The sequence below is a fragment of the Bos javanicus genome, chromosome 8 (genome assembly GCF_032452875.1).
Source record: "Bos javanicus breed banteng chromosome 8, ARS-OSU_banteng_1.0, whole genome shotgun sequence".
Classification (NCBI taxonomy): domain Eukaryota; kingdom Metazoa; phylum Chordata; class Mammalia; order Artiodactyla; family Bovidae; genus Bos; species Bos javanicus.
The window spans coordinates 111,313,063-111,328,901 of NC_083875.1; the positions used below are offsets into that span (position 1 = coordinate 111,313,063).

Here is a 15,839-nt window from a genome sequence, read left to right on the forward strand (position 1 = left end):
GGGTCTCTCGCTGCTGCCCACACTCCTATTCTGCTTTTGTGGACTGCCCAGGTCATCTTCTGAGGGCTTTGCCTCCTGGAGCCCGACCGCCCCGGAGCTGAATCTCACCCCGCAGGCTGCCCATCCCAACTGAGCTCTTTGGCCCCAGCCCAGCTCCAGGCGCCCCCCGAGTCTCCTCCCCTCTCCCCAGGCTCCTGTCGATCCCCCCGCGGTGCTGCGGGCCTCAGTTTCCTCCCATGTGAAGCAGGTAGCTCGATCCTTTCCTTAGGCAAAGGGCACACCGAGGCGGGTCCGGAGCCAGAGTCGCCGTGCTCCCGGCCGCCTGGGGGCGGGGCCGGCGCTCCTCCCCCGCGCCGCCCGGCGGCCCCGCCCCGAGGGCGGCCCCCGCCCGCGCCCTGCCCGCCCCGCCCGCGCCCTGCCCGCCCCAGCCCCGCCGCCCGCAGCCAGCTGAGCACAGCTGGACCCAGCAGCAGCCGTCGCCAGCGCCGCAGCCGCAGGTAGGCGAGGGGAGCGACCACGACCCCGGGACGCCCGGGGATCCCGGGCTTCTGGGTCCTTTCTCCCTCCGCGCGCGGGCCGAGCTCGCCCGCGCCTGGAGCTCGGCCCAGCAGCCGGGGCATCGCGGAAAAAGGGCCCCCCTTCCCCCCACCTTGCGGGTCTTCCGGGGGTCGGGGAGAGTTGGGGGGCTCGGGTGGGGAGTGAGGGGATTCAGGCCTCCACCCACAGGCCCCGTGGTGCACTCGAGCTGACTTTGACCCACTTAGCGCCGGTGGGGTGCGTGGGCCAGGGGTCAGCCCCGCACTCGCCCGTAGGTGGTCTCAGGCTTGCAGAGGTCTGGGCGGCGACTCCGCCGGGGAGTCTGCCTCGCGCATCTCCAGGAGTAATGCCTTTGCCTGTGCTCCCCTGGAGATGAGGAGCCCCCACCCCCACCTCCTTCCTCTTTCTGGGCCCAGCACTATTAGGAAGTTCTTCCTCTTACTGGTCTGGGATCGGCTTGCCGCTGCTACCTGTCGGCGCTGTCCGTCCCTCCGCCCTGCAGAGCACGGGCCCTTCCCTGACTCACACGGAAACTTCTTTGAGGTGAGGACAGGGATTGGAACCAGACTTTCTCCCTGGGGCCCCCATCTCTGCTTGGGTCCACACGCCTCAGAATCTGATAACTGCGTGTCCCCTGGCCCGGCGCAGCCTGGCTGCTCTCCGCAGTGGCCGAAAGCAAGGCCCCGGGCCGAGGAGGCTGGCGGGGCTGCAGGGAGCTTCGGCCTCAGACACCCAGACATCCGCCCTTTATTCCGCCCTCACATCTAACTCAAAACAGGGAGGACAGCTTTATGACACCCAGAACTCAGGAGAGCAGGGGACAATCAGGGTGCCCTGTGGGTGACTGCTTTTCGGCTTTTCCTGGAAGCCGGGGCCTCTGGGGACTTTTCTGAGGCTAACCCTGCGGGTCCTGCTCTCCCAGGACCGTGTTTCTGACCAGAGCCCTATGAACTCTTGCTGCACTGTGCTTTATAGTAACCACAGCTTGATGGAATCTCACCAGCCTGGTTCCACAGTTGAGAAAGCTGCAGGGCCCTGAGAGCTGGTGAGCGGCTGATACACAGTGAGGAAGGGGCCGGCCTGGGACTCAGTGCCATTGGCACTTGGCTAACTTCTAGCTCCTGGGGCTTTAGACTCTTCTTGAGCCTCGAGTTCCATTCACTAAGAAACTGAGCACCACACACACACACACACACACCCCTCCAAGACATACTCACACTCTGGAGTGCTGGTTGGCGTTTCTTGGGGATGTTAATTAAGGGGAAGAGGCCTGGAATGGAGGAGGAAGGTTGGGAGGGGGAACGGCAGCTTCCAGTTCCCCTGAAACTCCATTTTCCTTTTTGAGGCCTCACTATTTATAAATGCCAGGGAAATCATAAACAGCCCGGGGAGCTTGAATTGGCACCCGGGTGAGTTTCGCAGCAAAAAAAGTTACCGTGTGAATCAGGGAAAGGAACTTTACTCCAGAATTTTCCATAGTCTTTTTTATTGGGGACTGACATCAATTTGGAAAAGCAGGCATCTCCCAGGAGGGGTTTCCTTCCTTCCCTTCTTCCTTGATTCAGCACTCTTCAGGGCCTGTGTTCAGTGTCTTGCCCTGCGAGGGCCCAAGAGCCTTGAGGAAGGCAAAGATATTTGTCCTCAAGATGCGTCTCATCTATAGTGTTCGGAACAAAGTTGCAATGCTGAGAATTAACTTCAGCCTATAAAGGGGTGACTAAGTCTGTTTGGGCCACCCAGACCTCAGAAATGAGTAAAAGTTTCCCAGGAGATAAGGCGATGGGCAGTAAGACATGCTGAGAAGCAGGCACAGCTCGTGCAAAGGCACTGAGGCTTTCTGAGCAGTCCACAAGGCGAGGATGCAGATGAGGGAAAGGTGGAGTGGCGGGAGTTGAGACTGTAAATCAAGAGGGAAAGGAAAAGGAAAGGAAAGTGAAGTCGTTCAGTCGTGTCCGACTCTTTGAGACCCCATGGACTGTGTAGCCTACCAGGCTCCTCTGTCCATGGGATTTTCCAGGCAATAGTACTGGAGTGGATTGCCATTTCCTTCTCCAGTGGATCTTCCCGACCCAGTGATGGAACCCAGGTCTCCCACATTGTAGACAGATGCTTTACCATCTGAGCCACCAGGGAAGACCATAATCAAGAAGGAGCTAGATCGTAAACTAAGGGCTTGGACTTTAGCCTGAGGGCAGTGATCAAAACTCTGAGTAATCTGGTGGCTTTGTAGCAGATGCTTTGGAAGGGGCTGCACTGAAGGCTTCCCTGGTGGCTCAGACAGTAAAGCGTCTGCCCGCAATGCCGGAGACCCGTGTTCGAACCCTGGGTTGGGAAGATCCCCCAGAGAAGGAAATGGCCACCCACTCCAGTACTCTTGAGAGGCTTCTCAAAGCCTGGTAGGCTACAGTCCATGGGGTCGCAAAGAGTCGGACATGACTGAGCGACTTCACTTTACTTTTCACTCAAGATACAGGGATTCCTTAGGAGGCTACTGGATGGTCGAGTGAAAGAGAGTGCAGGTCTGAACCAGACCAATGGCCATGGGATGGACCAGAGTGGCAGATTCTGGAATCCCAGCTGAAGAACCCATCAGAACTGGCAGCAAATTTTATCTAAAAGCAAGTAGTGGGCTTGTAGCTATTGGACAAGGTTGCCAAGTTATTCTGAGATTTTCAGTATTGAGTTTTACTTTTAAAGCAAAGAAATATTATTAAAGATTCAAGCCTTGCTGTATGACACAGGGAGGTCAAATCTGGGGCTCTGTGACAACCTGGAGGAGTGGGATGGGGTGGGAGGTGGAAGGGAGGTTCAGGAGGGAGGGGCATGTGAGTACCTGTGGGTGATACATGTTGATGTTTGGCAAAGACAACACAATATTGTAAAGCAGTTATCCTCCAATTGAAAATAAACTCTAAAAAAAAAAAAGATTCAAGCCTAGAGAATAGAGTAAGCCTCATCCCTGTAACCCCTTCTTGCCCCAGAGGTGGCCCTGTGGACAGCTGTGTGTGCAGTTCTGTGGAACTGTCGCAAGCAAGAGCTGAATACTGGATGCCTTCACGCTTCTTAGCCATCCAGTGCCGGAGGGTCACTTCTCCCCACTTCATGTTGGCAGCTTGGGTCTCTGGTGAGAAGCTGTCAGGTCATAGAGATGATTTCTGCATATTCTGTCATCCCTTGCTGGGGCACTGGTTTCTGGTTTTCTTCAAGAGAACTTTACAGCCCATATCTACAGTCTCTGAGCATGGATTAGTTATTAGAGATGGCAGAACTGAGAGAAGTTAGATGCACTGACTTAGGAGTGGAGCTGTAATCTGAGTTATTTTGAGTGACTTTGGGCAAGTCCTGGCTCACGGGGCCTCAGTGTCCTCATCTGTGAAATGGGGAGATGTTGGTCTCCATGATAAAAAGCTACCTTTTAGTAAACCAAGCGCTGGGGCGTTAATTACTTTGTTGGTTCTTCACGATCATGTCTCTGAGTTAGGTCCTGTTATCTGCTTCTGTAGAGGACGTAACTGAGGCTCAGAGAGGCTAAGGAATGTACTTTGGCTTGTGAGGCAGTTAGGTGTCAGTGCTAGGATTCCGGAGGTCTGACTGCGGGGTGGTAGCTCTTAATCACTGCCTTAAATGTTCTACTGGCGAAGCCATCTAGTCCTGACGTTATGAGAACTGCAGGTGGAGTTTTGCTGGGGCTGTGAGGAGGGGTGCTGATCCGCATGCATGGCGTGGGGAGTTTAGGCCTGGAGGGGCCTCTCAGGACTGTTCGTTCAGTTCAGTAGCTCAGTCGTGTCCGACTCTTTGCGACCCCATGGACCACAGCATGCCAGGCCTCCCTGTCCATCACCAACTCCTGGAGTCCACCAAACCCATGTCCATCAAGTCAGTGATGCCATCTAACCATCTCATCCTCTGTCGTCCCCTTCTCCTCCTGCCCTCAATCTTTCCCAGCATCAGGGTCTTTTCCAATGAGTTAACTCTTCGCATGAGGTGGCCAAAGTACTGGAGTTTCAGCTTCAGCATCAGTCCTTCCAGTGAACACCCAGGACTGATCTCCTTTAGGACGGACTGGTTGGATGACCCTGCAGTCCAAGGGACTCTCTAAATTCATGCTTTTCTGTACTACCTACAGGACTCAGAGTGTAGGTCCATCTTTCCTCCATTTCAGGAAATCCCGGCTCTGAGAGGACAGAGACTTGCCCAGGTTCACTCAGAGAGTTAGCTGGGGGCCCAGCCTCCTTTCACTGCTGGAGCCCCCGCTCAGGAAAGCTTTCTGAGGAAGCCAGGAAGAATGGGCAACATCTCTCTCCCCGGCCCTCCCCTCCCCATGGTTATTTCCTGAGAAAACGCCAGCAGAAGCAGGGAAAACCTGGTCCCAGGAGCTATGTACTTTGTAGGGGAGGGAAAGAAAGAGACCAGTGTTCAGGCAGCTGGGGGATGTTAAGTAAAAATATCTCCTCCCTTTCAACCGAGTGAGCATGTGTCATATTTCAGCCTGATGTGGTTTGCGAGTTTGGAGACCACAGGCAGGCTGGGTTCCTGCTGCTCTCTGGCTTTTCCTCCCCACCCCCAACCCCCTGCTGTTGCTGCCTGCTCTCCCCTGCCCTGCCCAGGACCACATCAGCAATTTAAGGGCAGGGCAGAGAACAGTGGTGGGTGTGATGGGCAAGGCTGGACAGCAGAAGGCCTGGGCTTGAGTCCTGGTTTTGCCATTTGGCAAAATACTGGGTGACTTGAGCTAGTCCGTGCCTTCCGCTGGGCCCGTGTCCCCTGGCGTTAGGCGGGTGGACAGAATAATGTCACGCCCTCCCAGCCCCGGCGGCCTCTGAGCCAGGGGGCTTTGTGCCCACTGCAGGGACATGGGGCCCCCACGTCTCTAAGCATGAAGTGAGCCCACAGCAGTCACCCTTGTTTGAGTGACTTGCACCAGCATCAGCTGGAGATTCGGCTGCTGTTCATAAATTGGGTCTTTGTGAATTCAGTTGGTTGCCCATTTTACAGATACGGCCGTTGAGGCCTAGGATTCATGCATGTATCCCATTCCCTGCTCTACAAGCAGTAAGGGTGAGGACCCCTGTCGGTGGCATTCTTACTGTGTTCACTTTTCGTCTTTACCATCTTGTTTTATCTTTTTAACAGCTCCACTAGGGAGGAGATATTTACTCAGTTTTACAGATAAGGAAACTGAGGCTCAGCCCAGAGAAATGAAATGCCTTCCTTTCTCTTTTTTGAGCCTCACAGTAGCCCTGAGGTTGTTATGGGCCCCATTTTACAGATGAGGAAGCTGAAGTCTGGAGATGTGAGCGCTCATGCCTGGGGTCCCCAGGGACCACGTAGCCAGGTAGGTTCTCCCCAGGCCCGTCCTGCTGCGTCCTGGTGCCTTTTCCCAGCCCCGTCCTGCTGCGTCCTGGTGCCTCACAGGTTCTGTCTGAGGCGCGTCTCTGCACCTCTTGCCCCCAATGTTTGGACTCAGGATTAACAGTTTTCTTCCTTGGCTGTAACGTGTCCCTAAAACGTGCTCTTCCCAAGGGGGACTCCAGGGGCAGTTTGAGCCGTGGAGCTTCTCAGGGAACTGGGATGAAGGTGCCACGCCAGTAGGGGTGGATTTATTTATTCTGCTGAACCGGTTAAGCAAACAGCCTTCTTTCCAACTTCAGCAAGGATATCATTTGATCCCAGCTTATTTGCAAACAAATAATATATATACGGTATATGTAAGCCTTCAGGGTGGGGCTTGGCCCTTAATTTTCCTTCTGTAGTGGCTGTGGCAGGGCTGGGCCCTTGGTGGGTACTCAGTAAATGCTGGTTAATTTTGGAGGAGCGGCAGAGTGTTGTGGGTGGGATACCCACAGGATATGTCTTTTTTTTTCCCCTCCTCCAATGACTTTTTTTCTTTTTTATAAATATAGTAATTATGATAGAAAATGTAGAAAATAAAAATAGTATAAACGATAAGAATGTCCATAATTCTGCCAACACAAGATAATCAGTGTTAACATTTGGGTGCATTTCCTTCCTAATATTTTCAGCACATATTCTTTTACCCCTGACAGAACTGTGGTCATAACACATTTGTAATCTTCTGTTCTGACTTTCTGCATTTTTTTTCCCAAATGTTATAACATAAATATTTTTTCATGTTATTTAGTACTCTAAATTTAATTTTTTAAAGAGTTTTAAAAGTATACTCTAAGTGGATAAATGCATGTTTATCTAAAATCTTTCATTCTAATAGACTGGGGGATTAAAGAAAATAATGAATTTTATTTGTAAAAAAAAGTTTCACATTTTTATTATTAAAATGATGAATGCTGACCTGATTTTTTTGTTATTCTCTATTATTGTATCTATGATGTGAGTGATTCACTTCACATCGTCTGTTATTAGGCATTCAGGCTGCTGATAAACAGTGCTGCAACGAGCATTCTAGTGCATAAATTATTCCTTTCTCATTGTTTTCTAAAAGAGAGCCCAAGAAATGGAGCTGTTGAGTCAAAAATGACAAATTTACAGCTTTTGCTACATTTTGCCAAACTTCCATGCTTGAAAGGTTGTAGCAGTTTGTATTTCCACCAGCCTTTCTTTGGGGAACATCTGAGGCTGGTTATCAAAAGCCTAACTGTGCTGTTAGAAGGCTCAGGGACCATTCTTCTGAAACATTTCTTCATTTAGCAAACACAGGCATAACTCAGAGATACTGAGGTTTCCATTCCGGATCGCCACAGTAAAGTGACTATCACGATAAAGCAAGGCGTACAGAATTCTTGGTTTTCCAGCGCGTGTAAAAGCCGTGTTGACACTATGCTGTCGCCTGTTTAGTGTGCAACAGTGTTCCGTCTCAAAAATCAAGGTACGTACCTTAACTCAAAAACACTGCATTGCTAAAAAACGCTACCCATCATCCGAGCCTTCAGCTAGTCACAGAAGTAACAGCATAGATTACTGATGACCAATCACCATAACAAATACAACAATCATGAAAAAGTTTAAACAGACTATGGCAAGAATTCCCAAAATGTGATGCAGAAACATAGAGTAAGCAAATGCTATTGGAAACATGATGTCACAAGACCATTTGCTCAAAGATTGCCACAAACCTTCAGTTTGTGAAAAATGTAGTCTCGATGAAGCTCAGTAAACTGAAGTGCAATAAATCGAGGTATACCTGTAGATTTGCACAGTTCGGCATCAGCAAGTGCTAAAGATTGAGATCCTGGGCAGAGGAGGCAGGGAGAAGCTGGTTCGCACCGCAGTTTCTGCTTTGCACTTGCCACAGACCTAAGCTGCGGCCCGGTCACCGTGCCGCCTCCGTGTTTAGGATGTAAGTGCTTGCCTTTGTTTCCAGACTTCAATGTGACTGAGGTCACCCTCTGCAGAAGGCCCCTCTCCTGACTGCCTCCTCACCTAGAAACCCTTTCCAGATTCCGACCCTTACAGTTAGACCTCAGAAGCTGCCTGGTCCCACCTCCTCACTTCATGGCCAGGAATACTCAGACCCAGAGAGAGCAAGTGAATTTCCTAAAGCTCAAAGTAAGTTCTCTGATTGCTGCTCCACCACTTGTGAGATTTCAGAAGTACTCATGTAAATGAAAACGATTTCAGTGATCATAAAGCCCAAGGCCTGGGAAGATTAAGGAACTGGGCCGTGGTCAGCCCCCGAGTCTGTTCTGGCAGTGTGGTCCTGGGAAAGTCATTTTCCTTTTTAGCCAGTTTCCCCTACTGTGAATTGAGGTCTGTCACCTCTCATCCACCTGGGTTTACTTTTCCACCAGTCGAAGACTTAATTTCAAGCCTCAGTGGCAGGTCTTGGTCTCTTAAGTGTGCGTCCTGAAGTGGGGTGTTTTTTGAGGTCACTGGTGGTGCTGGTGTTAAAGAATCTGCCTGCCAGTGTAGGAGACATAAGAGACCCAGGTTTGATCCCTGGGTCGGGAAGATCCCTTGGAGGAGGAAATGGAAACCCACTCTGGTATTTTTGCCAGGAGAATACCTTGGACAGAGGAGGCTGGTGGGCTATACAGTCCATGGGGTCACAAAGAGTGCAGGCGTGAGGGCAGAGACTTATTTTTACACCACCAAAAAAGACCTTTGGACCTTTTCTCTCCTCAGGGGAAGGGTTCTGTCAACAGTGTTGGGACTGGACGTAAGAGACGTTTTAGAGCATCTCAAACTTACTGTGCTCCCAAATCACCTGGGAATTTTGTGAAAATGCAGATTCTGGCTTAGTATGTCTGGAGTGGGGCGTGACACTTCCTTTTTTTTTTTTTTTTTTTGGCCTTGAAACATGTGGCATCTTCCCTAACCAGGGATGGAACCTGTGCCCCCTACATTGGGAGCACAGAGTTCTAACCACTGAACCACCAGGGAGTCCCCGTCTGCACTTCTAATGCCCTCCCAGCTAACGCAGATGCTGCGGGTCCAGGGACCACAGCTGGCATGCGTGTGCACACGTGCTCGGTTATACCCAACTCCTCAGGCCCGTGGACTGCGTGCGCGCATGCGCTGTTATTCCCAACTCGGCAATCCCGTGGACTGTAGTCCGCCAGACTCCTCTGTCAGCGGAATTTTCCAGGCAAGAATACTGGATCGGGTTGCCATTACCTTCTCTCGGGAATATTCCCGACCCAGAGATCGAACCCATGACTCTTGTGTCTCCTGCATTCCCAGGTGGGTTCTCTACCAGCTGAGCCACCAGGGAAGCCTAGTAAGATTCTAAATCCTTTGTTCAAGGCCCAGACTAGAGCCGAGAACTCCTGATATCTTATCCTTGAGGTTCTTTCTACCCATTGTACTTGCTTCTGTCATCTCATAGCACTAAGCGGAACTGTATTTGGTCCGCAGTTATGTTTCTAGAATCTGAACAGCCCTTGAATTTCAGAGCAGGGCAGGGCTCTTCTTTAGGAGAGAGTGACTCAGTAGGATGTCATCTGAAGGGGGAGAAATACAGCTGAAGGGCCTAGTGTTTGGCATAAAACATTTCCACCAGAAGTTTTTATACTTAAGGTTATACGTATTATTCTCTTACAGCTGTAGGCTGCAAACTACAGCCCTGGGGAAGCCCCAGCCTGTTTTTGTATGCCTCCAAGCTAAAAATGGTTTTTACATTTTTAAAATATTGTAAAAAAGAAAATCCGAAACTGAACAAGGAAGAATCTGCAACAGGGTGTGTGGCTGCAAAGTTTAAACTATTTCCTGTCTGGCTCTTTTCTCTCTCTTTCTCTCTTTTAAAAATGTTGGTCATGGCATGTGGGATCTTAGTTCCCTGACTCGGGATCGAACCTGTGCCCCCTGCAGTGAGAGTACACAGTCCTAACCACTGGACCCCCCAGAGAAGTCCTAGCACTTCACAGTAAAAGTTTGCTAACCCCTGGTCTAGAGTAACTGGAGCTTTATATTTTTGTCTAGTAAGCAAGAGGCCCAGCTTGAAGTCTGGTGAGACCAAGCTGTCGGGGAGGCGGCTTGACTTGGTGGCAGCTGCTCAGGCACCTTAGCCGTGTGACCCTGAGCACAGCACTTCACCTCTCTGAACTTGTGTTCTTCCTTCACAAGACGGGGACTGTGACAGCTGCCCGCTGAGTTGAGAGGATGAGACACGATGTATGTAAGGAATTTACACTGGGTAGGTGCCCAATGACAGCTGGTGTCATTTGAACCCTCTGGCGTTGCCTGACAGGGCACACACCCTCACCAAATCTGACTGCAGCAGGAAATGGCAGCCCACTCCAGTGTTCTTGCCTGGAAAGTCTCAGGGACAGAGGAACCTGGCCGGCTGCAGTCCATAGGGTCGCAGAGAATCAGATAAGATTGAAGGAACTTCACACACACACACCCCCCAAATCTGAGGGTCCTCTCAGCGATCTGGAAACAGTCTTTTGGAAGAAAAACACCTCTGTTCCCGCTTCTCCTTCACCCCTTCACCCCCGCAGGGCAGAAAGCTCCTTTTTAGCCATCCAAACAGATGGGGTTCCTGATGCTTATACACCTTCACTAATGGCAAGCTCTTTACCCACTCCTTCCATGGGCGGGCAGCTCTAAGATCTAACCCAGCGAATAGGCTTCACAGGAGCCCCAGGCAAGGATGGTGACTACTGGAAGGAGACACCCCTCTTTAGGGCTCCATGCAGCATGCGGGCCGTGGACCAAAGCTGGTTTACAGACCTTGTTTCTAAGTTGTGGCAGCCTTAAGGCCCAAAATGGAAAACAGACCGACTTGGAGTTAGCTGGGGTTAACTATTCTTGCCTGGGAAGTCCCAGGGACAAAGGAGCCTGGCGTCCATGGGGTCGCAGAGTTGGACACGACTTAGCGATTAAGCAATAACAACAGTTCTACACCCAGTGAATCTGAAATTCCACGGCTCCCGGCGTCCAGAGCGCAGGAAACCGTGTAATGCTCTTTTTGCCCATAGGTGGCAGCACCTGCGCCCTTTGCCGTCTCTGAGAACGTGTTTGTGCATGAGTGTTTACGCACGTGTGCACACACGTGAACATGCGTGTGATTTACTAGTTTCTGCCTTCCTTGAATCTTGTGGTGGCCCTAGGCTAGACTCTGGGATACAGGGAAGCGGGTCTTAGTCTGACGGGGGAGGCACACTTGGAAACAGAGTGTAACAGTGTGGCAGGGAAACGGGCCGAGGCTCAGAGGAGCTCAGCCTCACGGGGAAGGGGGGGTTAGAGGTGAGTTCTCGGAGGAAACCTGGGCTTGATCATGAGCGGAAGGAGAAAAGAACAGGGATGGAAGAGAGCTCGGGAACAGAGGAGACAGTCTGTGCAAAGATTATAGGCAGATTTAAGGGCCAGTGCAGCTGCCTCTGGCTGGAGCTTGGAGGGGTGTGGGTGGAAGACGGGAACTGGGGAGAGCTGAGGCTCAAGACTGATGAGGGCAGACCATAAAAGGCGCGCATGGTTAAAGGGCCGCTGAGGACGTTGGGTTTTACCTGGGGGCCATCAGGGAGTCATGGCTGAGTCTGCGCAGAGGAGCAACGTGGTCTGGCTTGCTCTGGAGGGGAGGAGGGAGTGGGTGGGAGGACGGGGTGGGAGGAAGTGGGAGGACGGGTAGGAGGCACGGCAGCCTCCCAGGCAAGAGGCTGAGGGGCCTGGACCAACGTGTTGGCAGTCGGGGTGGGGAGCAGTGGGCGCGTTCGGGTAGAACCAGCGGTGTAGGGAGGCGAGAGTGACGGAGCCGGGGTGGCTGAAGAGGATGCCCGGCGTCCGTCCAGACGGGGGATGGTGGTGCTGATGCTGAGATGCGGAACCTTGAGCGTAAAAGAGGTTGCCCTTGGGAACAATTACAGCACCGCCAGAGAGGGTGAGGGTGAGATGTGGAGGTGTATCGAGAAGGGGGCTGGATTTGAAAGGTTCATCCTCACGGAGTTAACGGAAAGTGGGAACTGCTTAATCATTTGCAGGAGCCCAGCTCTGTGTTGGAGAAGGAAATGGCAACCCACTCCAGTGTTCTTGCCTGGAGAATCCCAGGGATGGCGGAGCCTGGTGGGCTGCGGTCTATGGGGTCGCAGAGTCGGACACGACTGAAGTGACTTGGCAGCAGCAGCTCTGTGTTCATCTACCCCACGGAACTGGGAAGTTTCTATGGAACTCTTTGAAGGGAGCCCACGAAGGTGGCACTTAACTCCAGGTCCCAGGGCCCAAATAAGCCCCCAGCCTCTTTCTGGATCTCTTGCTGTGCACTGGTGCCGCTCACGATGTAGAAAGCCCCAGGGATGTCTGGGCCGTCTACTGTCAGCTAAGAATAGGGTTCACTCGCATCTTAATCCAGGGAGCCTGCAGGGCCCCACTGCCTTTGGGATCTTGGAGTCTCTCCGCCTGGCTTGGAGAAGCTGGTTTGGGCAGAGCCCTTTTCCAGTTCAGGCAGGAGCCAGTTTGCTCAGCGGCTCCCTGAATGTGGCTGACTGGGAGTCTGGGAGTGACGAAGGGTGAAGACCCCGGGTGTCTCTGAAAGTGTGGGTGCTGAAAGCTTGGGGCTGCACAAACCACTCTGGGTGCGCGTGGGCTGGCCCTGCGTTTGGTCACTCAGCGTACACCCACGGGTCCTCCTGTTTGCCAGGTCACGTGCCAGGCCTGGGCTTCAGAGGCAGAGCAACCTCACGGAGCCCATGGTCTCATGGGAGAGAAAGACTCATCAGCATATGATGGTAATACAGTCTTGCAACAGTGGAGCAACGCTAGGCATAGAGGTGGGAATATGGCATGTGAGAGGCTGGGCTCCGCAGTCTGCATAAGTACAGCATGAGAAAGATACACTTTTTAGAAGCAGACTGAGAGTTAAGTGGTAGAGTAAGCACATACATTATTCAAAATCCTTGACATATTTTATCTCATTTGATCTTCATAAGAGTTCAGACACGATTGAGCGACTTTCACTCATTCACTCACTCACTCAATGACCTCATGGGGTAGGTTCTAACACCTACCCCACAATTCCTGTTTTACAGAGAATGAAACTGAGGCTCAGAAAGGTGACGTAACTTGATTGTTACATGTTAGTTAAATGAAGGGACCTTTGGTCTAACTTCACGATCTTAAGCCACAGTTCTGAAGCTGACCATAAGCTGAATTCAGTCATACAATGGGGTTACTTTAAATGCTCATGGGATTTTTGGCTGTATTAATAGAGGCATGGCGTCTAGAATGATGGAGGTGAGAGTTCTGCTGCCCTGCCCTGAAGAGAGCTCATCCAAGTGTTTAATTCTGGGTCTTGCGCTGTCGGTAGGGACAGGGTTTATTTAAAGTAGATCAGGGAAGCCGGGGGAGGGAAGCAGACACCTTGATCTCAGGAAGAGCTGGAGCAAAAGGGGTAGGAGACTCGAGGGGCCCAGGGTTACCGTCTTCAAGTCTCTGAGGGGCCACTGGGAAACGGGGTGCCAGACCTGCTCCGGGTGAGCCCAGAGGGTAGAGTTAGGCCCAGCGTGTAACGGGGCATGGGCAGAGAGAATTCCAGCACATCCCAGCAACAGTGCTCTTAACCAGCCGGACTCTTGAATAGAAGGTTTGCAGCCTTGGCAGGAAGTGAGGGCCCCACTGCTGGAGGTGTGCATGCAGGGGCATGTGACCCTGGATGGGGGGTGGTGGGGGCTGGGGAGGAGCTGAAGCATGAAATGGGCTCTGACCAGATGACCTTGAGCCCCTGAGCCTGGGAGTCTTGGCCCTTTCTTTACAGGTGGTGCTGCTAAGCCCCCGAGCCGCGCTTTCACCTTGGTGCCAAGCCCTTCCGACGGAGCCGCCCTCTTCACTCACAGCCCCACAAGGTAGGTGGAGCAGTGCAGCCACCGCTGGGTCCTCCTAAACCCAGCCTGGCTGCCGGGGGGTCTGGATGGGCCTGGGGAAGCAGCCGCTGGGCGCACACATGGTGCAAAGGCAGTCCCTGGGGTTTTTCTAGTAAAGCTCAGAGAGCATTCTGCCCTTGCTTCATTTGCTCCTCAGCCTCCCTAGAGAGGGAGGCCAGGCAAGGGTGATCCCTTGGGGAAGAGGCAAGAAGTGGGCTGGGTGCCAGGACTCCTGGGCCCCCACCCCGGGCTGTGCTGCTCCTGCGCTGGGTGACGGTAGGAAGGTGCTTGCCCTCTCCGGGCTGCTGGTAGCGCCTCGGTTGGAGGGTGGACTCCCACCGAGGGTGGACTCCCATGAGGAGGAGGTGCAGGAATTCTTTGGAAGGGTGAGAAAAGCTGGGGTGCGGCTGCCAAGGCTCCGGGCTTGTTGACCGGAGGAGGAGTGAGAAGTGTGAGTCACAGGGAAGGTGCATGAGTCACACTCACCTGGGCCGGCCGGCAGGGCGGGGCCCACCTGACTATCAGATTCACAGGTGACCCGCTGGAGGAGGTGAAGAGGCAGGGCACGGAATGCAGAGTCCTCTGGCCAGAAGCAGGAGACCTGGCTCAGGTCCCAGCTCAGGCCTCGGTTTCTCTGCCTGTGAAATGGGTGCATTGGTCTCCCCTACCCACCTAACAAGGTTGTCGTGCGGACTGCATAAGCTCACAGATGCCGAAGGGCTTTGTGAGCTGGAAAAAGGGGAAGGATCATCGCTAGGGGGATAACCCAGCTTCCCGTGTTGAAACAGAGAGAAATGAGTTTCTGATAGTAACTGTGCGGAAAGACTGGGAAACACTGCTCTGGGCCGTGACATCACCCTTGACTGCCGAAAGGAGAAGGGGCCGAGAACCTCCAGGGCTTACTCATCCCCGCAGCCCGGCTGGCTTCCAGGCGGTGACATGACAGGCCGACCACAGTTGGTGCTGTTCCTCTTTCCCCAAGCCCAGATGCAAGGGCCTTCCGATGCTGCGGCCTCAATGCTGGACTCCCACAGAGGGGGAACAGCCGCCTCCCAAGGGCACGAGACGAAGGGGCCTCCCCCAGCTGCCCAGATGGACCGGCAGGGGCCGCCCTGGCTCTGATGCTCTAGAGTCTGAGACTCAGAGCCTTGACAACTCCCAGAGCCCGATGGCCTGAGCGCTGTGTCCCCACAAAGGGTTATATTCTCTGAATGCTTTGGCAAGTGACACAGGAACCATCTTCTGCTTTCCCACTTCTGCAGAAGTGTGCAGCCGCTGTGCGCCTGTCAGCTGAGGGCTCTCTGCATCTTCACCCTGTCCCGCTGTCCCTGTGCTGGGCCCCGCCTCTCGCGCACTCCCCAGTGACCCCTCCGTGTCCACGCCTCCTGGTGTTTCCTCAGCTCTCCATGCCCCACCTCGCTGGAGCCCCGGGTGCCTCCCCCTCCTGGAAGCTCGCTCTCCTTTTTGCTTCTGGCAGGCCGCACCGTTCACTTTGTCTCCTACTTCTGCGGCCTCCCTAATTGGGGCCCTGTTTTTTTTTCCTCAAATGTTCAGCAGGAGTCTGACCACTTCCTGTCTGGTAAGACATAGAGGCTCATTCACTCATTGATTTGTTCATGTGTGTGTGCCTTCATTTGACAGGTATTTATTTAGGCCCTGGGCTGGGGGTTGGAGAATCAGCAAAGAATGAGATTTTCCCAACCCTCGTGGGTCTTACCGTCTTGGGTCTTATATAAGTTATTGTTGTTTAGTCGCTAAGTCGTGTCCAACTCTTTGCCACTCCAAGGACTGTAGCCTGCCAGGCTCCTCTGTCCATGGAATTCTTCAGGCCAGAATGCTGGAGTGGATAGCCATTCCCTTCTCCAGGGGATCTTCCCAAACTAGGGATCGAACCCGGGTCTCCTGCATTGGCAGGCGGATTCTTTACCGCTAAGCCCCCAGGGAAGCCCTACGGAATCCATTATACACAGAACAAACTCATCCCTTCTTCGGCTGTGAAGGAAGGGACCGGCGTTAGGAGAGCAGATGGGA

General features: G+C 52.9%; 1 protein-coding gene across 4 annotated transcripts in view; it reads left to right on the plus strand.

The window, feature by feature from the left end:
* The first annotated feature begins 403 nt into the window (after positions 1–403).
* Positions 404–15,839, plus strand: part of GSN (gelsolin) — a 61,235-nt gene continuing 45,799 nt past the window's right edge. For 3 of the 4 annotated variants that reach the window (XM_061426733.1, XM_061426734.1, XM_061426735.1), the window contains exons 1-2: positions 404–497; positions 13,703–13,790. Coding sequence is in view for 1 of the 4 variants with exons in the window: in XM_061426732.1 (XP_061282716.1) it covers positions 15,355–15,387 (33 nt within the window). In the remaining 3 variants the exon portion in view is untranslated. Of the gene's footprint in view, positions 498–13,702; positions 13,791–15,039; positions 15,388–15,839 lie in introns of those variants that run through there. The other variant, XM_061426732.1, reaches the window with a different exon arrangement.